Raw genomic sequence first — 24,595 nt, 5'->3', positions numbered from 1 at the left:
AAACCCACCCAATGGGAGGGCTGAGGGGGATGTCAGTGCCTGGTGAGATAAGGCAGAAGGGGGAGCTGTCAGGGGCGGGGGGGCCCTCCTGAAAGCAGGTTAGTGTGCCTACCTTGGCAGTGGGCTCATTGAAAGGAAGGACTGAAATCAGCGACCAAGAGCCAGCACACTGGCCTTCAGTCTTAGTTCTGGGTCATCCCTTTATAATATGGAACCCTCATTAGCTCTGCCTGTTACTGATGGTGAGTCCCCGTCCACCTGCCAGAGACCCTAGTGTGTCCTGGATTTCCCCCTTCTCTGCCTACCCTCCTTGGGACTTAGTCATCCCCTGGATGCCTCTCTGCCCTCCCTGTCATCTGCTGTACCACGTGTATAGTAGAGGGATCCAGAAAAGAAAGCTGGTTGCCAGGGCAACAGAGGATAAAGCCCTTGTACTGTCTGGCTGCTGATTGGCTGAGACAGGTCCCACCTCCTGCCATCCTGAATGTGGGGGTGCAGAGGGAGGGTCTCTTATGGTAAGGAGAGGTACGAGGGTGCCTAGCCAGCCCAAGACTGCTGCCTCTTGACCCACTCAGAGGCCTCCAGGCCAGAGACGCTCTATCTCCCGTGGGAGTATTGGCCTGTCACTCTCTGCCTCTAGCTCCCACAGCGGCCACAGATGGCAGTGTCCCTGGGGACAGCAGCTGCGACTGAGTCCACTGGCCAACACTGAAGCGCTCAAGGCTGAGGCATCGTGCTCTGTGCAGCGACTGCAGAACGGGCATCTCCGGGCATGAGGTGAGTCTGCAGGCATGCTGGGGGCCACCGAGTGTTGCTGGTGGCTTGGGAGATAGGGAGCGGGGCTCTGCAACCTTCACCCTGTCCCAGGCAGGACCTGGGGCTGAAACAGGCTTGGCAATTCTCTTAGAGATCATCTGGGAACACCCGTCCCCTGTGCCGTTGTGCACACAGAACCCTGCAGCCCCTTAGAAAGGGGGGAGGGGACCCAAGGTCATGGGGTTGGCCTGACAATGTTTTTCCCCTTCACCTGTGTCAGTCCCCCCAAGAAATCAGGAAAAGGTCTAGGAGTCTGTTGTTGGACCGTAATGCATGGATTTTTGCTAGAGTATTGGGAACAGGGCCGGGGGGACCCCATGCTCGGCTCCACAGATCTACAGTATTGCATGAGAAATAGATACTGCTTCGTCCCACACTTAAGTTTTGTTCTGCTCTGGGGCCGCTTCCTCTCCCTCTCACCACAGCGTCACCACCCAGCAATTCTGCACTCTTTACATGGCTCTCCAGAAAGGACGATGTGCATAGGAGGGTGTGGGGGGCGGTTTGCACACTGTCCCCACCTCTGCTGCTCTAGTCCTGACTCAAGATAATAATCGCCCTTTAACATATCCCTCCAGAAAGAGGGCACCTTTAGTTGTTGGCCGTATTTCAGGACAGCCAATGGAAACCCAGGGGAAGGGGGATCCAGATGGACACAGGACCAGGAAGCAACATCTCTCCATTCCCCCAAGGTTACAGGTCACCTGGGAATGCGGGGGTGGGGGTGGGGTGGGGGGCGGGGAGGCAGGGGGCAGGAGGAGGTAGAGTTTGGAGGTCAGAATACTGGCATTCCTCTTTAATGTGGTCTAGAGGTGATCTGTCCCCTCCCCACCAGAAGCCACAGTGGCCCGGTTCCTCACGCTGTCTTAGAGGACTCAAGCCTCAGGCCGTGACTGGGAGTGGGCTCTAGCTCTGCCATTTTTCTCGGTTGGGTAATCCTTCGCAAAGTAGCTTGTCTACACTTCTGTTTTGTCCTCGCTCTATGGACAGTGACACCCAGCCAATATGCCCGGGCCAAGCTCTGTGGAAATGCTGGCCCTGCCAGGTATGCACAAGGGGGCTCCTCAGGCCATGCTTCCCTAGACCTGAGGAAGGTGTTGGGGTATAGTAAATGAACCCCACGTCTTTCCATCCCTGAAGAAGTGAGGTAGGGAGGCTGCCAGAGAGCGGATATAGTTGTTACTTTTCTATTGCTGTGACGAAAATATCATGACCAAGGAAACTTAGAAAGTGAGTTGAGGGGCTAGAGAGGTGGCTCAGAGGTTAAGCACACTGACTGCTCTTCCACAGGTCCTGAGTTCAATTCCCAGCAACCACATGGTGGCTCACAGCCATCTATAATGTGATCTAATGCCCTCTTCTGGCTTGCAGGTGTACAGGCAGAGCACTGTATACATAATAATAAATAAATCTTCTTAAAAAAAAAAAGAAAGAAAATGAGTTGGGTTTGTGGTTTTAGAGGGCTAGAGTCCATGATGGAGGGACAGAGGCATGGCGGCAGGAACAGCTGAAGGCTCACAGTTTGATCCACAAGTAGGGAGAGAGAGAGAGAGAGAGAGAGAGAGAGAGAGAGAGAGAGAGAGAGAGAGGAGAGAGCGCACTAACTAACTGGGAATGGTGTGGGCTTTTGAAAACTCAAAGCTCATCCTTAACGACACATCTTTTCCAACAAGGCCACACCTCCTCATCCTTCCCAGACAGTTCCACCGGCTGGGGACCAAGTGTTCAAACATAGGCGCCTGTGTGGACCATTCTTTCAAGCCACCACAAGGACAGAGTCCAGGGAGTCTGGGTTCACATGACTTTTGAGCAGCACTTTACACGCCCCCCTCCATATTCCTGCCTTCTCTTTTTGTGGCTGCACAAGTTGCTAACACTGTGGAGTGCAGATTATATGTCAAGGCCTGAGATGGCACTGTGTGAGACCCACGGTGTAGGGCTAGGTGTATATTTAGAGGGATGTTTACCTGGCCTCATGGACCCCTGGGATTGGTCCTCAGTACTGCATAAACTAGGTACGGTGTCATCCTCCTGAAATCCCAGCCCTAGGAAGGCAGGAGGATCAGAAGTTCAGGGTTATTACTAACTACAGAGTGAATTTGAGGCTAGCCTAGACTATATGAGACCATTTCCCCCTGTTTTTCAATACAGGGTTTCTTTGTGTCCCTGGCTGTCCCTGAACTCACTCTGTAGACCAGGCTGGTCTTGAACACAGAGATCCTCCTGAGGGCAAAGATTATAGGTGTGAACCACCATGCCTGACCAAAACTTTTATTTTTATTTTTTTTTTATTTTCTTTATTTTATTTTATTATATATATATATATATATATATATTTATTTACTTATTTATTTATTTATTGGTCTTTTGAGACAGGGTTTCTCTGTGTAGCCTTGGCTGTCCTGGACTCCCTTTGTACACCAGGCTGGCCTCAAACTCACAGCGATCCGCCTGCCTCTGCCTCCCGAGTGCTGGGATTAAAGGCGTGCGCCACCACGCCCGGCTTATTTTTATATTTTTTTTATTTTTCTTTTTCGAGGCAGGGTTTCTCTGTGTAGTCTTGGCTGTCCTGAACTTACTTTGTAGACCAGGCTGACCTAGAACTCACAGTGATCCGCCTGCCTCTGCCTCCCGAGTGCTGGGATTAAAGGCGTGCATCACCAGGCCTGGCCAAAAACAAAATTTTTTTTAAAGGGGAGTGAGATGGAGTTACTTCCTGTCTTGCCTGGCAACCTGAACTCAATCCCCAGGACCCATATGGACAATTCAGCAGCTGACAGTTATCCTCCGACTACCACCCTCATGCTATGACACTCATGTGCATATGCGCATGCTTGCATACATGCACACATGTGAGCACATGAACACACACATACATGATAAGTAAAATGTAATAAAAATGTTTAATTTACAATGTACTTGGGAAGTAAGTCCTAGTTCAATCTCTCTCTCTCTTGTTTTTTTTGAGACAGGGTTTCTCTGTGTAGCCTTGGCTGTCCTGGACTCACTTTGTAGACCAGGCTGGCCTTGAACTCATAGAGATCCGCCTGCCTCTGCCTCCCTGAGTACTGCGATTACAGGCGTGAGCCACTACGCCAGCTCTCAATCTCTTTTTGTAGGTGAGAAAACCAAAGGCCAGAGCATTAAGCGTCCCTTATAGCGCTTTATGGCAGGCACTGGTATAAGAAATCTTACAGATGGCAGCCACTGAGTCCTACCACCCAGGAACTGTTTTTTGCGTCAGCCAGAGAAACCATAGTACCCAAGCTATATGGCGCTAGTGGCGGAGGCCCCAAGATTACAAAACTGGGCTGTGTAGATCAGGCGCCCTGGGGAAGTCTGGTTACCGCAAAGACAGGGTTCAGCCCCGCCTCAGGGTGCTGGGAGACCAGAGGCTCCTCCCCACCTTGTCCTCCAACAGTAAATGCTTAACGCCTAAGCGGCCTCCCTTTCCCGGCCCCGGCCCCGCCCCCGCTCCCGGCCCCGCTCTCGGCCCGTAAGGATTAATCATCTGAAAGCTCACCGTGACCTGGGCTGGGGTTGAACTGATGTCCCCTTCCATCCAAGGATACCCAGGTCCAGACTTACGCCACTTGCCCAAGGGCACAGCCGTTAAAGAGGGCCTGGAGCCAGCGCAGCTCTTGGCTGTAAATCTCTTGAAGGATGAGTTAGAAGCTGAGTGTCCTCGAGTGAAGGGTACAGCATGGTGCATGCTGAAGGGGGAAGCCCTGAACTGCTATGTCACCTTGATGTCTTGGTCAGGAGCTGTCCCCGCACTCCCCTACGCAGCGTCTCCACACCTATAATATGGTGCTGGAAGGCACGCGAGTCTCTCTCTGGGTTGGTAGTACCAAGGAGCTTTCTTGTGTCCTCATAACTGTGTTTTGGCAGCCAAAGCCGCAGCGATGCCGCACTTTCTGGACTGGTTCGTGCCTGTCTACCTGGTCATCTCCGTCCTCATCCTGGTAGGCTTTGGAGCCTGCATCTACTACTTCGAGCCTGGCCTGCAGGAGGCGCACAAGTGGCGCATGCAGCGCCCCCTGGTGGACCGTGATTTCCGCAAGACACTGATGGTGCGGGACAACCTGGCTTTCGGAGGCCCAGAAGTCTGAGGCTGCCTTGGCACTGGAGATGCTCCAAGCAGACGACTCCTTGATCTTTCCATCCCTTGTTGTTCAGGGAGGCCACTTTCCCTAGAAACCAGGCACTTGAATATTTATCTTTTGTTTGTTTGTTTTTGTTTTTGTTTTTCGAGACAGGGTTTCTCTGTGTAGCCTTGGCTGTCCTGGAGTCACTTTGTAGACCAGGCTGGCCTCGAACTCACAGCGATCCGCCTGCTTCTGCCTCCTGAGTGCTGGGATTAAAGGCGTGCGCCACCACGCCTGGCTTTGAATATTTATTTAATTTGCTGCTGTGGGCTCATAATCTTGGTGTCAAGCCCGCTCAAGCTCTGGGAACATCCTCCACTGGCCCTCAGGGCCTCTGTGCGGTCCAGCCCTCTGCCCCTCCACCTGGAGTCAGGTAGACTGGCCCAAAGAATTCCCAGCTGCTTTCTGCTCCCATCTCTGCCTCGCAGCTATGCTGGGCAGGCCTCAAAGCTGACCCCGGAAGAGGATCTCATTCAGGGGGACACCAGCTTGGTTCAGAGCAGCCCCACCCACCTCCGTGGGCTCAGGCTTAGAATGTGTGACCGTATTTGGTGGGGGTGTGCAGACTTTGGGAAGGGTGTGTGTGTGTGTGTGTGAACAGGCAGCACTAGTAGGTGAGAAGTTATATGGGAGAGCGAACGGGGCCTCAGGCAGAGCAGGGAATACTGGGTGGGGCTGGGCTCTGTGTGTCCACAGGAGGTTCCAGGCTCTTCCTTCTGCCGGACACTTCACCCTTTCCCCTAGGCTGAGGTGGCCCACAGGCGCCGCGCCCCACCCCCACCCCTTTCCCTTCTAGGTCTGAGCTCCACGTCCAGGGCTGAGCCTAGCCCTGGCCCGCTCACCTGGGAAGCTGCTCCTGTGTGGAGGCTTCACTTACTTGATTTTGCATACAAACGGGCAGCTTGCCCACCCTCTTCGGCTCTGGCTTCCATTTTCATTTCTTCAAAACGAATAAAGGTTTCATGGCTACCTTCGCGAGATTGTTCTCTTTTTCAAAGTAGGACTGTGTTCATCCAGTCTCTGTGAAAAATACGACAACTTAGTGGCCCCCACACTGAAGATGGTAACACCAAATCTTAGCCAAGGTGAACCGAGATTCTCAATGGGCAACATAGACCAGACCTTTGTTGGTTGGGGCAGGAGAGTCCTGTGACCACAGGACTGGATCACAGGCATATGTCATCACGCCTGGTGTCCGTGCCAGCAAATTTCCCCCCTGCCTTGTGTTGCCAGCCCCCTTGGACAGGCTCACCTGTTCCAGGCTCTTGCCGAAGCACCAATAGCTCAGGAAAGGTACTCATCCCTCATCCTAGGTCAAGTGCCCATTTTGAACCAATTACCTGAATGTGTGGAGCACGGCCCTACACATGGGGTCAGGCCTGCTAACCACCAAGGTGGGCGGAGAAAGACCACCCACTCACCCAAATCACCATGGCTAAGTTAACTAAAGCAAGATTTTTAATTCATGTATACAGCTGCCTCCCCCAAGGCAGAGTTCAAAAGGTCAGCACTGGATATGAGGAAGACAAGGCTTTTCTAACTCAGGGGTAGGGGGTTCCCAAATGGGGGGGGGGGAGGAGTAGATGGGGTCATGGGACAGAACACAACAGGTGGTCAAAACAAGGTAATCATAATAAGGGAATTATAGGGGACCATATAACCTTTAGTATTGCAAGATGGCTATAAATATATTTTTGAGACAAAAGCATGGCTGCCGTTTCCTGGAACAAGCGGCACAGAGCCATTTGTATTTAAGGCTGCAGATGGGGCAGAGCCCAGTCCTTGAGAAACAGGTTCAATCCTAAACAGGACCGACTCTAGTTTGTCTTCACCATAAGATGGCTTTCTAGCCTAAGACAGAGGCAGGCTGGTCCTTCAGGTCGATTTGGACTGACATTTGCCCTGGACTTGAGTTGTCTCAGAACAGGCAATACCCACAATGTCTTGAGGGGGAAAGAAGGTTCCAGAAAGAACACTAAAACTCACCCCCTGTCCATCATGCCATACCAAACAGGTCCTTTGGGAGTAGACTGGGCTTGAGCAGCTGAGCCCCAACATGGCCCGCAGCACAGTCAGTCTGGTGTTTTCCCACAGCGTTTTGGAAAGATGCAATTGGTTGGCAGCCTTTGCAAGTCAGGAGGTTTCACATTTCAGCCTCACTCCTGACTCCTTTAAAGATAGAATTTGAGCCACTTTGGGTCTGAAGTGTGACATTCATGGCTATGAGTCTGACACCATGTTGACTGGGAGCCGACCAGAGTCTCTGAGGTAATCCAGGGCCCTCAGAGCAGCTGCCTCTGTCCAGTGTCCGCCACCATGAGTTCGGTAGCCAGGGAGGGTTGCGGACTCATCACGCCTTCCCACCGCAGACCTACCCCTCTTGTCAGCCTCACAGTGGGCCTCAGTGCGTAATGTTTTCTAACGTCTGCTGTTTCCAGAAAGAACCACGAAGGCTTCAGCGGATCCCTCTCACGTATCCAAGGAGATGGAAGTGTTCCTCAACTCACTATGGTTTGACAAATTTCCAGCATTATGATGATGCAAAGAATGGCAGCCAGGCTGGGCTGGGCTGGGCTGGGCTGGGGAGCCCTGCTGCTAAGAATGCTGGCCTTGTGTGCCCAAAGCTTCGCATCACTATGCTATAAACTACGCAGAAAGATTCATTTCTGTGATGCTAGCACTTGAGAGGCGGAGGTAGGAAGAGCAGGAGTTCAAGGCCAGCTTGGACTATATGACGGGGACTCCCGTCTTGAGAGCAAAACAAATAAAAACAAAAACAGAACTCCAGTGTATAGTCAGTAGAAAGCATACTTTCAATTTTGTTTCTGTTGTTATTGCTTTGGTCTTCTTTAGAAACAAGGTCTCACTGTAGATCTGGCTGGCCTGGAACTCAGCAGGCCAGACTCAAGAGATCTGCCTGCCTCTGCCTCCTGAGTGTTGGGACTAAAGGATTGTACCACCACACCCGGCTTAAACTCTTTCTCTTAGTGGAGCGCCTCTCCAGGTGTTTTTTGTTTGTTTTGTTTTGGTTTGGTTTTGGTTTTTCGAGACAGGGTTTCTCTGTGTGTAGCCTTGGCTGTCCTGGACTAACTTTGTAGACCAGCCTGGCCTCAAACTCACAGCGATCCGCCTGCCTCTGCCTCCCAAGTGCTGGGTTTAAAGGTGTGTGCCATCATGCCTGGCTCTCTCAGCATTTCTTATGGGGTTAGGAGGTGTAACATCCTCCAGCCACAGGCCGGTTCTGGTGGAGGCAGTTTTTCCATTTGCCTGGGCATGCTAGAGGACAGGACAGAGAGCAATCTGAAGCCAGGGTCTGACAACAGGAAACCCCCAACAAAACTGGGAACTGAAGAGGCATATCCTCAGATAAGTTTCCTGAATCCACCGAGCATTTCTGTATGCCAGGCACTGTCACAGATGAATCAGTTACTTGTCCCCTCCCAGCATCTGGCCCCAGGCTCAGCTCATGCCACCTTCTCTGTAGACACCTGTTGATCTTCTTTCTTTTTTGTTGTTCTTTTTTTTTTTTTTTTTTTTTTAAGAGACAGGGTCTCTTTGTGTAGCTCTGGCTGTCCTAAAACTCTCTGTATACCAGGTTGGCCTTGAACTCAGAGTCGGCCTGTCTCTGGGATTAGTGGTGTGTGCAAGCACCGCCTAGCTTGACACCTGTTGATTTTCATGGCATGAAAATAACATGCTTATTTTCTGCTTCACTGGGGGGTAGCAAGTGTTAAGGAAGTCACGGGGGAAGAAAATGCTATATAATCATGGCGTGTCATTTAGCCTCAGAGGCAAGTCGGAACCTATTCTGACCCCATGCTAGTCCCAGCATGGAGGCTGGAAAGAACCAGAAGTTGCTCCTGACTGCAAAGAGCTAAAAAAACGCAGAATAAATAGATAACAGTAATCAAAGCACGAGCGAGGAGCCGAAGACACGACCGAAGAAGCTCCCAAGTCCTCAAAATGGGGCTGTCAAGGAAGGCTCCCCCAAGGAAGTGACCAGTGCCTGGGGTCTTGAAAGTTCTATAAGAGTTTGTCCTGTAAAGGAAAAAGAACATGCAAGTGACAAATTATGGTGTCTCCAGGGAACCTACTGAGAACTGGGTGGTGCCATGAGGAGAATAGAAAGCTAGTGTGTGCATGGCAGCAGGAGAGCTGGAGGGGGACAGGGTCTCTCTGTGTAGCCTTGGCTGTCCTGGACTCACTTTGTAGACCAGGCTGTCCTCGAACTCATGGAGATCCGCCTGCCTCTGCCTCGCGAGTGCTGGGATTAAAGGCGTGCACCACCAGCTCAGACCCAAGAGAACTGAGGAACTTCCAGCTGCCACTTCCTTCTGACCCCACCAGCAACTTATTTCTGCCTTAGTTTGTATGTGGTTTATTGACATGTCACGAAGAAATGTCTTGTCATGGTGGCTAGTAGGCCTGGCGTTCAGCAGGGACCCCTGGAGGCTTGTCATGGGCAGCTGTCTGTTTAGAGACCAAGGTTGTGGGGGGGGGGGGACTTTTCAAATGCTCCAGGAGGCTTTGTGGTGTTCTGGGAGCTGGCAGGGTGGGTGTGTCTGGGCTCAGCCTAGCTCAGCTGGAGGACAGGGAGAGAATGCACAGAGTCCAGAGTGGGCGTGGCCGCAATGTGCGGATTCCAGCTGAGGAGGCGGGACAGGCTCCTCTTTGTTTCTCTCCCACTGTTCTTCACTCTGCCTGAGCTCAAGGGCTGGAAGAGGCCAAAAGACCAGCTTAGAAGAGTGGCGGCTGTCAGTGCCCTCAAAAGGTGGCCACCGGGAGCTGGGCGTGGTGGTGCACACCTTTAACCCCAGCACCCAGGAGGCAGAGACTCAAGGACAGCCTGGGCTACAGAGCCAGAGACACAGAATCTGTGTCTCGAAAGACAAAACCACTCAGCCAACCAAACACAAACAGATGGAAAGGTTTGCTGTAAACGCATGAGCTGGATTCCTAACACCTACAAAAAGTCAAGTGTACCTGTACTCCCGGCACCAGCGAGGTAGAGACAGGAGGTTCCGTGGAGTTCACTGGGCAGCCGCCCTAGCTAAAGCAACCAGCTCCATGTTCACTGAGAGGCTCTGTCTCAAAAAATGAGGTGGAGCGTGGTTAAGGAAGACTTCCAGCACTGACCTGTGACCTCTACACGCAGGCACACATCAGTGCATGCACAACATACGCGCATTGTGTACACATGTGTGAACACGTATAGAGTATATATGATGGCCACAGTCTCAGTTCACCATCTCTCCAGAGGATTTAGGTAGGCGCGGGGGGGGGGGGGGCGCCCCCTCTCGCTCGTCAGAACTTGAAGTACAGAGATCTGAGTGCCTCGCCAGCGCTTCCTTGTGTGACTGTGGCAAGTCCATGTCCCTTCTTGGTTTTGTGACTTTGAACGGCTTTTCCACAGGTTGATGGAAGTCAAAAGAAATTATGGGGGGAAATAGACAATAGAAATGCCAAGGCGGGGCTGGAGAGATGGCTCAGAGGTTAAGAGCACTGTCTGCTCTTCCAGAGGTCCTGAGTTCAATTCCCAGCAACCACATGGTGGCTCACAGCCATCTATAATGTGACCTGATGCCCTCTTCTGGCATGTAGGTGTAACATGTAGACCAATGTATAAATAATAAATAAATAAATCTTTAAAAAAAAAAGAAAAGAAATTCCAAGGCCATAATAGTGTGTGTGTGTGTGTGTGTGTGTGTGTGTGTGTGTGTGTGTTTATGGCTAAATTCGGGGTCTTACACATGCTAGGCACACAATCCACCACCAAGCTAATGTCAGCTCCAGAGGCATCAATGTTCATGGCTCACACAGAGTCAGTGCAATGTGTGTGAACAGTGCCGTGCAGGACTTTGAGGATCCCTAAACTCACAACGGCTCACACCCCTGCTCACCAAATCCTCCTGGCTCCCCAGCTCTCGGCATCCAACCTTCTTGTAATGGGTGGGTCATCCAGCTGGGTCTGGCCAATGAGCTCTAACTAAGTCAAATCTGGCCAGCAAGGGATTCACTAATCTCCTTCAGTTTGTCACAACCGCTGGCAATGATCTGGAGGGCTCTAATCAGGCTGGGTGTCAGAGTGAAGATGACACGGAACTCAGTGGGTCCACACTGTGTGGTCAGGAGGCATGAATGAGAAACCAGTCTTTGGTGTTCCACGTCCCTAAGGTTTTGGAATGGTCTGCTAGCCATGCTGTCTAATCTAACCACTATTAAAACACGAAGTGGAGCTCAGAGAGACAAAGAGACGAGCAAAATCACATGGCTGCAGGAAACACATATTTGAGAGATCTTATAGCATGTGCCCCCTGTCAGGGAGGCCACCACAATGATAGGTGGACACTTGTGGTCCTTGGAGGACACTTGTAAACATCTCTCCATCTTTGCCCAGATGCAAAGGAAGATATTATCGTTTCTGGCCATGAGAGGGCAGTGGGACCCAAGTTTGTAACCGTTGGACGGGCAGTGAACTCTGCTAAACCCAGGTTCTAAAAACTGTGGGTGGCCACCAGTAACCGAATGTGGGGGTGGTGAAAATCTGGCAGCAGCAAAAGGTTTCTGAATGCACAACAACCAAAAAGTAATTCAAAATCAAACAAAAAAATGAATCTGTGGTGTTTCTGTCAGTTCCCATGTGCTGGTTGGGGCACTCTCGTGGCCGCCTTCGTACTGAACATTCCATGTGCACACTCTGACCTGCACACACCAGCACTCCATATATCAATATGGATGGCACCTAAAACCTCACAGAGACTATGGTATATTGTAAATTGCGGGGTTTTTTTCTTTCTTTCTGCTACTATAGAAACATAATGGTTTAATGACGGAAAGTGAAGTCAGCATTTTCCTACTGTTATTCCTCATTGGCTAAATATAAAATTAGCTCAACCCATAGCTGTGCATAAACCAGGTATAACAGCACTCGCCCGTAACCCCAGCTCCTTAGTGAGACTCCATCGCTGTCCCAGCTGCTGTCTGCTGCCATTTCGTAGGAATCATTGAGGCAAGTTTGGCTTGGGAATATGGAACAGTTTTTCTGTGATTTTTGAATACATCCCTGCTGTTGTTATTTTGATTTACACAAAGTGGCACTCTCAACACTGTCCATTGTGAACTCAAAATATCCATCCATTCTGAAAAACACTGTGGAGACTTTCCGTTCTCCAGTGGCAGGCAAACAGTTAAGATTTAATTCTTTATGTAAAAACAAACAAGCATATCCATCTCATTAGTATGCAAATTTGCTTTAGTCTTTAACACATGGTAAAAATTTCTTTCTTTTTCTTTTTTTTTTTTTTTTTTGGTTTTTTGAGACAAGGTTTCTCTGTGTAGCCTTGGCCATCCTGGACTCACTTGTAGACCAGGCTGGCCTCGAACTCACAGCGATCCGCCTGCCTCTGCCTCCTGAGTGCTGGGATTAAAGGCGTGCGCCACCACGCCCGGCTTGGTAAAAACTTCATGTGTACCAAAGAATTGTTTTAAAATAAATTTCCTTTTCAAATTAGTGTTGCTTATTTATTTATTTATTTTGTGGTTCTGGAGACTGAACTCAGAGTCTTACACATGCTAGCTGAGAGCTCTGTCCCTACACTAAATCCCCAGGCAAATTGAGTTTCTATGAATTATCAGTAAGTACTCGATTTATAGGACTATATTATATACTTGTATACATGATGTTGAGTACAAATACCTTGGCTACAGGGGCTGCAGCTTGGAAAAATGATAAGAAGCTTGCTCAGAGCTGGTCAGCACCAGTGGGAGCGGGATAGGGGAGAGGCAGACAAGCAGGTGGAAGTCAGACATGGCTGAGACTGCGGCTTGCTCTGAGAGGGAGGAGGAGGGTGGATTCCAGATCTTCAGGCTGGAAGACATCACGGGAGGGTGTCTGATCTCTGCCTGAAAGGGCAGCTGAGACAATCGGACAAGAGCCTTTTTTCCTTCAGTTTTCAAGACAGGGCTTCTCTGTGTAGGCCTGGCTGTCCTGGAACTCATTCTGTAGATCAGGCTGGCCTCGAACTCAGAGATCTGCCAGCCTCTCCCTCCCTGTGCTGGAATCACAGGCCCGAGTGCCACCTCTGCTAGGCCTGTCGGATGGGAGTACTGTAGTGAGTGGTCAGGCAAGGAGAACCCAGGGCCCCCCTGACTTCGGCCTGGGCTGTTTGATTTCCTGGAGGTAATGTGGGCCTTACAAAGCCTGCTCTCTAGCTGACCAGGCAGATCGTGTGTCCTCCCCCCCCCCCAACCGGGCCTCAAAACATGTAGGGAGGGGAAAGAACTCAGACAGCGCCCCTCCCCCCCACTGTGATTTCTTGGGGGGTTGCCTGGTAACCAGGGCTTAGCCAGCTTTGGAAACCTAAAGCTTGAAGGGGAGAGAATGGATTGGGGGCGGGGGACCCCAGGCCCATAAAGTTACCATCCAGTCACCGTGCAGACACATACCGAGTGATTCTTGTCAGGCCCTGGGACCTGAAGAGTAAGAGCTACGCCTTCCAGAACTGTGCTGCTCAATCTGGTAGACACATATTCAAGTGAAATTAAAAAAAAAAAAAAAATCCAGGTCCTAGGTCACCGGAAAATGATGGTGAGTGCTCAGGGAGGGCCACCTGTGGCTAGTGGCTGTTTTCCTGGACAATGGAGGAGGTATAGAACGTTTCCATTATCACAGAATGTTCTATTGGCCAGGCCAGAAGCTCACTCGCCAAGGAGAGCAGCACATAGCAGAGTAGACTGGACCCCACAGTGTTGTGTGTGGGGGTACAGTGTCCTCATTGGCAAGCGGCAAGGTGATAGTTAGTGGGTGTGCTGGGGGGAATGCTTAGCGTAGCTCCTGGCTCAGAGTGAGTGAGGCGGGGAATGTCCGTGTCATGTGTCCTGTGGCCAATGCTGTGAGGATCGACTTACACACCTGCCCTCCCGAGCAGACTCTGAGTTCCCCCAGCCTGGCTCGGTGCCTGGCACAGAGTAAGTACCCAGGCAATGGTGGCTCTTCCCACCCACGGTCTTCCTTTTACCACAGTGTGACAGCGCAGCCCAGTGCTGGGGAACACAGGAAAGGGCACAAAGTCTAGGGGTCAGGGGCTGCAGAGGATATGCCAGCTCACCAGAGATAGCTTGGGTGGGTTTGGGGGATCTCTTTGACTTCTGCTTGGGGCTGCCTGAGTCTTGGTTATAGGATCTGTTTGAAGCAAGCTCGGTCTCAGAGAGTGGATTTGAAGGGTACAGATGCTTACTGAGAGACTCCAGCTTGAGGCATGAGTTTAAGAGGATGGATGCTGATGACCTCAGGGTCAGCAAACTCATAGCGGGAAAACAAGAGGGGAGTGGGCATAGGGGGCAAACAGTGATGTCATCCTTGGAGAAACTCTGTTCTTACTGGTGACACCTCTCAAGGTGCCAGTCTTGGATTCAAGAACACACGGGTAGGTGGACCACCAGGGCATCCCCTCCCTCAGGTGGCCCTGGGTTTAAGGCAGCTCAACTGGCTGACTCCCATAGCTCTGTAGGATTCCAGAGACTCAGAGCAGCCATTCACTGCCACCCACTCTCGAGGGGCCTGAGCCTCCCAGCCCAAAGGCCAGCCCAGCCCAGCCTTGTCGCTGGGGATGCAGTTAGAGGGACAGGTCAGGAGAGAGCTGGGTCCTCAGCTTGGGGACTGTGATCAGGAGGCTCAGCGAAAAGCCCACGAGAGGACCCAGAGAAAAAAGATTTCTTGAGCCAAGCCACATGGCCAGCCTCTGGGTGCAAAGGAGGGGGCGGGGGCTGCAATTGGTCAAACTTCCTTGACTGAAAACTGTGGTCCTTTTTCTGTCTTTCTGATCAAGGTAGGTGTGTTTGTGTGAGCGTGAGTGTGTGCGTGAACGCACCAGCATATTGGGTAGGACAGGTCCAAGGTGCTCATGGCACATGGGGGGCGGGGTGGGGGCTCTGTGAGAAGGCACGGATCTGGTGACACAAGAAGAAAGAGGTCTCAGAAGTTTCTGCCCTTGGGCTTGTGGCTAACTGCAGTATGAACATGGCATGCCCAGGTGCAGGGGATGCGGACAGTGGGCAAGAGGGCAGAGCTGCAGGGATGTGCCATGTGGAGAAGGGGCAAATGCTGGGCAGTCTTGATATAAACGCATGGCTAGGGATGAGGGCTGGGGGCATCGCTTAAGGCACAGTGAGGGTCCTGTGCTTCCTGCTTCTCCTATCTCCTGTTTCAGTCTTCAGGGAGATGGTTGTGACACTACTGTCCTCTGCCAGCCCACTACATTCAGATAAACCTCCCTACCAGTATTGGCCTGGTTCCCCGAACAGCAGCTTCTGGTGTTGGAAATAATGGAGATCTTTGTCCTAGGGGCTGATGCGTGCGTGTGTGTGTGTGTGTGTGTGTGTGTGTGTGTGTGTGTGTGTGTGTACACACCAGCCAGCCACCTGGAGATGTAGTTAGAGGGACAGGTCACCTTGGGGAGACACCTTGGGGAGTATGGTTCATCTATCCGGACTACTGGCAGCACCAGGGCATCGACCTGGGCACCCCCTTTCCCCTTAACTCCCTGCCTTCAGGCAGCCTTTTCCAAGCCCATCCCTAGCCCAGGGCACAGCCCACAGAGCCCTTCAGTCACGCCCCACATCACCTCCCACTCTCCACCCCACTCCCAACAAGCCCCCTTTCAACCTGCCTTTGAATGGCTGTCCTCACTGCAGAGGGGACTAGGTTATCACGCGGGACCTGAACAGCTTGGCAGCCCTGCCTGGCCCCTTTTCTCCTTCAGCCTTACCGCCACCCTGCTACCCACAGCCTAGGAGCCCTGGCTGGATTTTCTGAAGGAGGCTTCGCCTTCTTGTCTGCAGGATGTCCTTAGGAGCTGCCCAATGCCAGGCATAGCTCCCTTCAGCTGGCATGCAGCCTGATTCAGGCTTGCTCCAAATGTCTCTCCCCAGCATTAGTCCAGCTCAGGGGCTCCTTCCTGGTTTGCTACAGGATCTCCTGGTTCAGACTCTGTTCTCAGGCCATCTGGCCATCTCACGGCCTATGACCCAGACACCTGGAGTCTTGTTGTGGTTGCTGTGGGTGGCTTCTGGAAGAGAGAGGCAGACTGCCTTCCTCCAGGGTCCCTGAATAGGTCTGCAACCTCCACAGAGCTGCCCAGGGAGGGCGGGCACACTCAGAGCCCCCAAAAAGAGAGAGCTAAACCCCATGTGGGTACTGAATGGGCAGGTGATGGGATGTGCGTCAATATGTGGCAGATGGAAACTGTTGGGATATTAGGAAAACACACAGTCCCCTAAGGACTCAATGGTGTTCCAAGTAAGGCTCTTTCAGGCTCACAGCGCCACCTGCTGGTTGGGAGGAGGAGAGCTGAGACCTCATCCTTGTCTCTCTTCTGATTGCCTTAGGGAAGGCTGGACAGCCTGGATGGACCACGACTTTACATCTACTCCTCCAGAGATGCAGCCGCACAGGGCTCCAGGCCACAGAACTTCCTTCTCTCGCAGCCACATGCTGGGGCGCCATACCCATCAAAAGCTCAGTGGAGATGTGTCCCCCCTCATCCCTGTCATCAAGAAGACTGTCCATTTGGATGCCTTCCCCAAAAGCAGTGTCTTACAGAATTCCAAACAACCAAGCATTAGGTCCAGGGCCTGGAGTATGTCCCAACAGGGCACTGCCATGGGATCCTTGACTCCCATGCCTTCCAACAGCTTTATGCCCAGGAAACTCAGTTCTATTTCCTTAACGATTCACCAGAACGTTCAAACACAGCCCCTAGAGGCCTCGATTTCTCACTGGGAAGAGGTGCCAAATTTGGGTAATGAGGCTCTCACCCAGAGGGAAGGGACACTGTCCACTTCAAGCGCACCACTCATGGCTCAAGTGCCAGAGGTCGGGGCCTCCTCTGAAGACCAAGAGAACACAGACCTGACCAAATCCAGCAGGACATCCCTAGGGGATAAACCCCTGGCATACTCATTTCTGTCTTTACCTTTCCCAGCTCAGGCCACCCAGAGTTCACCAGGCCTTCCAGGGACAGGCCCTGTGGGTCAAGTCTATACCAGAACTTCTCCAGGAAGAAGCAAGTCTAGGCCCAGGGGTATTCCCAGGTCCCGAGCATGCCTCCAAAGGGCCACGCCTGCTGCAAGTTTGTCTGCTGTGGGCACAAAACTAGATATAGCCAGAAATTTAGGCACGGTGGCCATCAACAGGCCTGAGTTAGCCATCAGCATCCCCACACCAAACCCATGCAGACTGGTCAGAGGCACAGAGCTTCCTGTTCTGGATGCCAAGATGCGCACGGCCATTGACTTACGCTTAGCATCCAAGTCAGGAAAAGCCACAGACTCGGTCATAGCTGGCCCACCCAAATTAGGCAGAGCCATGAATTTAGCCAGAGCAGGGACAACCAAGCCAGGCCAAGGCATGAATTTGGTAACTGCAGACTCAGACAAGCTGAAAAATGTCATGTTTATGACCATGGAGGCTTCAAGCGTGGCTTTGGCAATGTCAGATGAGACCAATCTGGACATCACCAGCTTGGACACAGTCACAGCTTTGGCTAGAGCCAATATAGGCAAGCTGGACACAACTACAGATTCTCCTGCACTGCACACAATCAGACTGGGTACAGCCGAGGATTCAGTTGTGTTGGGCTGCCCAGACCCAGCCACTGGTGAGACCAAGCCAGATGTTGTCAATAACCTGACCATCCCAGACACTGCTACTTACCCTCTAATGCCAAGCAGAAGCACAGACGCAGCCCAGGACCATGCCACTGTGGATACTATCACAGACAGCGCCATGGAACCTGCTTTGCTGGACCTGTCCAGAGAACCCAAAGGTAACTGCAAGAACTTGGTTTGGGGGAGGTACTGATGTTGGGGGCGGGGAGGATGCACCAGTCTCAACAGGTTGTGAAAGTGAGGACTCCAGCCGGGCGTGGTGGCGCACGCCTATAATCCCAGCACTCGGGAGGCAGAGGCAGGTGGATCACTGTGAGTTCGAGGCCAGCCTGGTCTACAAAGCGGGTCCAGGACAGCCAAGGCTATACAGAGAAACCCTGTCTCGAAAAACTGAAAAAAAAAAAAAAAAAGAAAAAAGAAAGTGAGGACTCCAAGGACAGAACTGAGTGGGTGGCAGAAGAGGGGACAGGAGCTGAGGAGCTGAAGACAAGGAGAATTGCTGGCCTATTAGAAGTTGGGCTGAAGCAGCGTGGTGGTGATGCATGCCTTTAATCCCAGCACTTGGGAGGCAGAGGCAGGCAGATCTCTGTGAGTTCAAGGCCAGCCTGGTCTACAAAGTGAGTCCAGGACAGTCAAGACTACACAGAGAAACCCTGTCTAGGAAAAAAAAAGTTCGACTGAGGGGAGCCTTCAGGAGGAAGGTTCATGGCCCCAAACATGGCTCTTGACCATGACGTATGTTTGTTTCTTAGTTCTCTGAAAAGTCAGGATAACTGAAAGATTAATAGGCGAGTCCAGCTTTAAGGAAAGTCTAGCCTGGTCCATAGAGCGAGTTCCAGGGCGGCTGGGGCTACACAGAGAGAACCTGTCTCGATCTCAGCACTCCTCCCCCAAGTCTAATGAAGAAAAACATACACAAGCTCTTCAGTAAGCTGTGGTTTATCTAACAGTGGTTGACATCCCAGGGCTTCTGTGTGTGTGTGTGTGTGTGTGTGTGTGTGTGTGTGTGTGTGTGTAGATAATGACCTTGTCTGAGACATAAGTCAAATCATGAATAGCTTTGTAGGAGATCTGCTACTTAGAAGGTACATTAGTGACTGGGAGGTAAAGACAGGAGGAGAAGGAGTTCAAGGCCAGTCTTACCTGGAAGTCTTTCTTGGCTCCAATTCCCTGCCCCCCCCCCCCCCCCCCCCGTGTTTGTGTGTGTGTGTGTGTGATAAGTCCTGCACAGATCTATAAACAGGTCAGCACAAAGGCTAGAAATTCTATGAATGCCTCAAGAGAGATTGTGGCATACCTAAAGTCACACCAGAGTGAGGTGGTAGCAGTACATTGATTGGAAACCAGACCTGGGCACTCTACTTAGAGCCATCTCATTCTTAACATTTCAAAATCTCAGATTCTGGGTCAGGAAAAAGGCTTGGGAAGTATCTAGTCCAGAGCTTGAGCTGCGTCCTCGGCTTGTCAGAGCCTTTCTCATCCACCCTGCTCACAGCCTTGTCTTCACTCTTTGCTGTGTGACCTCTAACCCCTATCTCCAGCTCAGCTTCCTGTCCTGACAGAGAGAGCCACATGTGCTGCACCTCTCCACCTGGACCTCTCCAGGACATGCCCAGAGGCAGAGGCAGGGAGTCCTATTCTTCTAGAGCCAGCTGCTGACCTCTCTATCTCCCTCTCTCATCTGCAGGCACCACCGGTGGTCGGGTCACCAGGTAACCAGTCCTCCTCATTTCCTCTACCTCCCAATCTATTCCCAGTCTAGTTTATGGACCTCCTCTGGACTTGACCATGTGGCTATCACCTTTTTTTTTTTTTTTTAATTTTTAAATTTTTAGATGCCTCTAGAAGCCCTGGCTGTCCTGGAACTACAACTATGTAGACGAGGCTGGCCTCGAACTCACAGAGATAAGAGATCTACCTGCCTCTGCCTCCCAAGTGCTGAGATTGAAGGGCGTGTGCTACCACACCCCGCAGCTGTCACCACTTTGTAGCCTGCTTCTTCCCTCCTCCAGGAAGCTGCCACAGGGATGTAGCTATTTGGCGGCAGATGTTTCTAAAGCCACACTATTCGCACTGCTCAGGCTGCCTCTCCACCCGCTTAGGTGGGGCTGCCTTGTCCGTCATCTTTCTTTCCTCAGCCTAGGCCCACGGTCTGAGTGATCACCTGCACAGTGCGCTGGCGCCTCCGGGCTTCCCTGGCCAAGTCGCCCTTCTCTGGAAAAGGCCCTTTTATTCCTTTTCTCCGGTCCGATTTGCCTTTCCATGTTAGCCCTCACCCGCTCCAAATCTTCCATTATCTCCACAGTGCCTGCTTTGTACTCCACAGCACCTGTGTGAACCAGCTTTCTGTTTCTCTGTTAGACCCAAAACCGTTGAGGTCAGGATGCTTTCAGGGTTGATCAGCTAGCCATCCTCGATGCATCAAAGACTTTGAGGGTGGCTTAGGGAGGCTCAGTAAAGTTCCTGAGTAGTTCAAGGTTATAGGGTTCAGCACCCAGGCTAGGAGCTGGGCCTGGAACCCAGTTCTCTGATTCGGAGCTCTGTCAGCAACCGCGCCTGGGCAGAACCACGGTGAGCCAGCGCAATATCCCCATCACCGCGTGACTCACGCACGCGCACGGTCGCTGGCAGCTGCCCCCGGGTGTCCTGCGCCCTAGACCAGGTAAGAGGCTGGGGACAGGATGTAGGGAGAAAGACAGGGACTGCGATGCAGGCACCTTTCCCGGCCGGGCATCCAGAGCTCCGGTACCCGCTCCCGCGTGCAGGCGCGGGAGCTGCGGGAAGGGGAGGGCCCCTCGGCAGAGCCGGCGAGCGCGCGGGTCACGTGGTGCCGGTGGCAGCGGCGGCATCGGTGCACGCAGGCAAGGGCGGCGCGGCGACGAACGAGCGGAGGCGAGGTCCCGGGCGGGCGCGGGGCTCAGGGGCGGCGCGGCCGGGTGGCGGGTAGGCAGACGCCACCGAGGGGCGAGGCCCGGCTGCAGGGGCCGGTTGGCCCAGGGGGAGCCCGCGCCCGGCTCAGCCTTGCAGCCCTGAGCCCTGAGCATCTCCCGGAGGACCCGAGACAAAGGAGGATTCATGTCCAAAGGTAGGGCTGTCGCTTGGGCGCCTGGCACCAGACTGGAGGATGCTGCGGCCCCAAGCGCTACCAAAGGGAGGGTTTGCTGTACCGAGGACCCCACGTGCAGTGACATATGCATGGACACACGCACACCCAGTGGCACACACTTGGAAGCATAGTCTCAGGCAAAGGCACACACAGGAGCTTGGGGCAGTATGGAGACCCAGATGTCTAGAGAAGGGCTCCACTGGAGCACACCAGGATACGCACACACATGCACAGCGTGTACTCAAAGCTCGGGTACCAGACCACCTACAGCCAGTAAGAGACCTGTGCGCTGACACATCAGTCAGTCCCCTTCCCCCACACAGAGACCAAGTGCAGAGACTGGCACCAGCTGGTGGTCTCCAAGGGAACTCATTGGCCTCCTGACTAGCATGGGGGAAGGAGGTGTCCCAGGGCCCTTTGCTTCTTTTAATGGAGAAAGATTTGCCCCACCCCCCGCTTTTCTTTTTCTTTTTTCTTTTCTTTTTTTTTTAGCTGCCCAGGGCTGGAGCCCAGATAAACTGGAATTGGCTCTGCAATGGGGGCGGGGTCTTAGAAGCTGCTGATTACCAGGGCCTGGGTAAGACCCCTCAGCTTGAGAGGGAAGAGAGACACTAGTATTAAGCTAAGGAGGCAGGCACTATTCTAGAAAGGTCCCCTTCTCTCATTGCCACCTTTCCAACAGAGGGGTGGGGTCTCTGGACCAGACAAAGCCAAGGCCATTCATTTTCCTGTAGGAGAACACATTACATCCTTAGGGATGGAGTGTGTTGTGTCCTGTGGGGCCAGAGCTGAGTCAGGTGGACTGTTTCTTCCTGGAGCACTGATGTGGCAGGTGGTACCTAGCAGGGGGTGCTGCAGACAGATGCAGCTTTCTCTGGACGCTGGGAGCTTGGGAGGGGCCCCTTAAGGACGATCTAGCTGCTTTCTGCTGTGAACACTGTTATGAGCTTCCCCCTTACGCTTGGGAAGCCCCCTCCAATCTCAGATGCAGGGGGCGGAGGTTGTCTTTATAGGTGTGCTTACCTTGACTGTGGCTCACACAACAGCTATTTGTTGGTGGGGGATGGGGTCCAGGTGCTCAGGACAGTTAGCATCTGAGGACAGAGAAAGGTGTCTGCAGTGACACCTGCCTTGTGGGGCCTTCATTCATCCACCATCCATCCATTCATTGTTGAAGGTCTGTGATGTGCTAGCTGCACTGGACACAGAGAACAAGAGGGAATGACTCTTTACTCAAAGTGGGCTAGAAACATGCACGTATTCAGTGACAGGTCATTTACATTCATGGTTTTGAATGACTTTCCCAGTAAACCTGGAAAGACAGGTACATTCCCCTCTCTTCCGAGGGCGTGTCAGCTACCCATCCAAGGAGGGCCTGGTGGGACCTGCAGGGGGAATGGGAGGAGCCACAGAGCCCAGCCACAGAGGCCAACTCCAGAGCAGCTTTGCTCTGTATCCTGGAGGTCTTGGTGTACTGGTTAGGCACTTTACAGACAAGTGCTGGGGGGTGGGGGTGGGGGTGGGGGCGGGGAGTGACCTTGTCTTGGATACAATTGTATCCTTGGCATTTACTGTAGCGCTTGGTTTAGCTAGGCTTTATTCGACAGCATATGGAGCAGCCCGGAATGAACGGTTAGAACCTACAGGGGACTGAGGCAGCACAGGAGGGACAGCCACACCAAATGGGAAGGCTTTCGGTGAGGAGTTGCTACTTAGTTGGGGTTTTGAGTGGGGACAAGGTGTTGCAGCAAAGCTTGTGACACAATGACCAGCAGCACACCTGTCCTACTTGTAGCTGATCAGTGGCTATTGTTAGCCTGTGACTGGCACGTAATTGGCATGTGGTCAGGAGGAGGCTGACTTGTAGGTGTTCTGTACCTTGCTCATAATAGATGCTAACACTGCTCCCTGGAAGAATGAAAGTGAGAGCTACTCATGCCCCGGGCTTACGTCAGGCTGGCCTAGAGTCGTGAAGGTGTTTGGGCATCTGGTCAGCTCCCTCTTTCAATCAGGGTCAGACGGTCAGACAGCTAGGTAGGCCACATGCTTTATAAGTATACTTACAACCTCCACATATGCCAAGTAGCCTCGCCTGCCTCCCCGGTGCTTATGTCACAACACGGGCTGTGGGTACCAAATGTGCCTAGCGGGCACACAGGACACCACAAGGGCCAGGCTGTGAGAACAGCAGGGAGGGGGAATGAGGCATTGACTCCCGAGACCGATGTGCTAAAGGGGGCATGAGGCGTGTGCGGAGTGAAAGGGCTGGCTCAGGCTGCTCAGAGTCAGCTGTCACAGGGCTGAGCCAATCATGCTACCTTCTGGAGCCACCTGGCTGGCAACAGCTTCCTGGGAAGCGAGAGGGAGCAGAGCCAGGCTCTGGGGAGGTGCTAAGGCTTTGCCAGATTTAGCTGTGCCTGAGAGGGACAGAGGGATGAAGAGTTTCCCATCAGGAAAGAACATCTTGCCAGTAGCAAGGGAAGGGCCAGGTGGTGGGGGTACAGGAGCAGACTCCTGCCTGGGCTTGGCAGTTGTGGGGCGAGGAGAGAAGTTCCCACTTCCTCTGACCCATCTGCTGCTCCAGCAGCCCTCCTCACAAGGCTGAGGCGCGGGACGGTAATCACCAACCTTAGGGTTCTAAAATGGCAAAGCTTCCCTATAGCTCAGAGGCAAAGAATATACTTGTGAAATTAGCAACCAAGGGGCACCTCCCCATCATAAATACATTCATATGCACAGCTTCAAACCTCACCCTCCCTTCAGAAAACGGAACTTGGAAAGGGCAACGTCTTGCCCTGTTGGACAGTGGCCTGCCTCATCCTTCCTGTGTGAACCCAATCATGGTCGGCCAAGGGGACCTTTAACCTTCTCCTCTGGGGAGGGCCATTTCCTCAGCCTCCCCTTCTGTGGTTACTAGTATGAAAGTGCCATGGTAAGTAGGCAGCCTCTTTGTTCGGGTCTCCTTCCTTCCCTTCTGCCTCTGCAGACTCAAAACTCTATGTGGGAGGGGGTGGGGGGGGTGGGGGAAGTCCTCCTGTGCACACCGGCCAGGCAACTCATGGCTCAGAGGGGAGGCTGAGGCTAAAGATGGAGTAACGCTTACTCTGCAAAGAAGGCTAGCACTGACTGCTCCTCAAAGACCAAGTAACCCAGGCCATTGACAGTCGGTGTACTGTAGACCTAGGTCCCTAAAGACTCTGTTCCATACTTGACAAGGCAAGATGCAGGCATGACTAACAGACATGTCATAGACCAGTGGGTTTTTTTTTGGAGGGTGGGACTGTCCCCCAGGAAACATTTAGTACTGTGTAGAGATGCTTTTGTGGTCACATCTGGGAGTCTCCTTTAGGAAGCTAGTAGAGACTATGGCTGCTACTAACCATCCTGCAGACACGAGAAGTTGGTCCTGCTACAATAGCTACTCGGGTATCACTCATGCTGTGGTAATGGAGACCTTGGATTGCATAAGTACATGTAGTACTCTTGAGCAGTGATGTGTTTGAAAGTGTCCAGCAACCAGAGAGCCTGGTTGGGGCTGGAGAGGTGGCTCAAGGTTAAGAATGCTTAGTGCTCTTCTACAGGACCTGGGTTTAGTTCCCAGCACCTGTTTGGCAGCTCACACTGGTCTGTAAATCCAATCCAGGGCAATCTGGTGCTCTCTTCTAGCCTCTGTGTGCACTGAATACACATGGGGCACACACTCGCATCCAGGCAAACTCTTATGCACATAGATGAAAATAAATAAATCCAGCTGGGCAGTGGTGACGCAGGCCTTTAATCCCAGCACTCGGGAGGCAGAGGCAAGTGGATCGCAGTGAGTTCGAGGCCAGCCTGGTCTACAAAGTGAGTCCAGGACAGC

At 52.4% G+C, this 24,595-nt stretch overlaps 2 protein-coding genes and 1 long non-coding RNA gene across 12 annotated transcripts in view; 2 read left to right on the top strand and 1 right to left on the bottom strand.

Annotated features, from left to right (window-relative positions):
• The first annotated feature begins 466 nt into the window (after positions 1 to 466).
• Positions 467 to 5,933, top strand: SMIM45 (small integral membrane protein 45). Of its 6 annotated transcripts, none has more exons than XM_084748442.1 (4): positions 467 to 777; positions 1,430 to 1,508; positions 1,807 to 1,861; positions 4,708 to 5,933. In XM_084748442.1, the coding sequence occupies exons 3-4, from the start codon at positions 1,822 to 1,824 to the stop codon at positions 4,926 to 4,928; spliced, it is 261 nt and encodes an 86-aa protein (XP_084604568.1). In that variant the 5' UTR covers positions 467 to 777; positions 1,430 to 1,508; positions 1,807 to 1,821; the 3' UTR covers positions 4,929 to 5,933. The 6 variants fall into 6 exon arrangements, with proteins under 6 accessions (XP_084604568.1, XP_084604567.1, XP_084604566.1 ...); XM_084748441.1 differs by having other exon boundaries at positions 1,652 to 1,861; XM_084748440.1 differs by having other exon boundaries at positions 1,430 to 1,515; positions 1,652 to 1,861.
• Positions 5,934 to 8,621: 2,688 nt separating this feature from the next.
• Positions 8,622 to 24,595, bottom strand: part of LOC311578559 — a 36,586-nt gene continuing 20,612 nt past the window's right edge. The window contains exons 2-3 of the long non-coding RNA XR_014772895.1: positions 21,760 to 21,934; positions 8,622 to 9,002 (exon numbers count right to left, since the gene is read on the bottom strand). This is a non-coding gene — a long non-coding RNA (uncharacterized lncRNA). The remainder of the gene's footprint in view (positions 9,003 to 21,759; positions 21,935 to 24,595) is intronic.
• The window catches only part of SEPTIN3 (septin 3), a 28,049-nt gene continuing 16,785 nt past the window's right edge, over positions 13,332 to 24,595 (top strand). Inside the window, exons 1-2 of one of the 5 annotated variants that reach the window (XM_084748347.1) lie at positions 13,332 to 13,551; positions 16,350 to 17,788. In XM_084748347.1, the coding sequence (XP_084604473.1) occupies positions 16,369 to 17,788 (1,420 nt within the window). In that variant the 5' untranslated portion in view covers positions 13,332 to 13,551; positions 16,350 to 16,368. The other 4 variants (XM_084748346.1, XM_084748350.1, XM_084748348.1 and 1 more) reach the window with 4 other exon arrangements.

Source organism: Acomys minous (genome assembly GCF_964271855.1).
Source record: "Acomys minous genome assembly, chromosome: 12".
Classification (NCBI taxonomy): Eukaryota; Metazoa; Chordata; class Mammalia; order Rodentia; family Muridae; genus Acomys; species Acomys minous.
The sequence above is the reverse complement of the archived record's forward strand: the minus strand, read 5'-3'. Positions and strand labels throughout refer to the sequence as shown.

Bases quoted from the DNA above. Each gene is read 5' to 3' on its own strand.
- SMIM45 (XM_084748444.1), top strand. From the start codon at position 1,822: ATGCCCGGGCCAAGCTCTGTGGAAATGCTGGCCCTGCCAG. The intron at 1,862-4,707 runs GTATGCACAAGG...GTGTTTTGGCAG, and splicing joins GGAAATGCTGGCCCTGCCAG to CCAAAGCCGCAGCGATGCCG.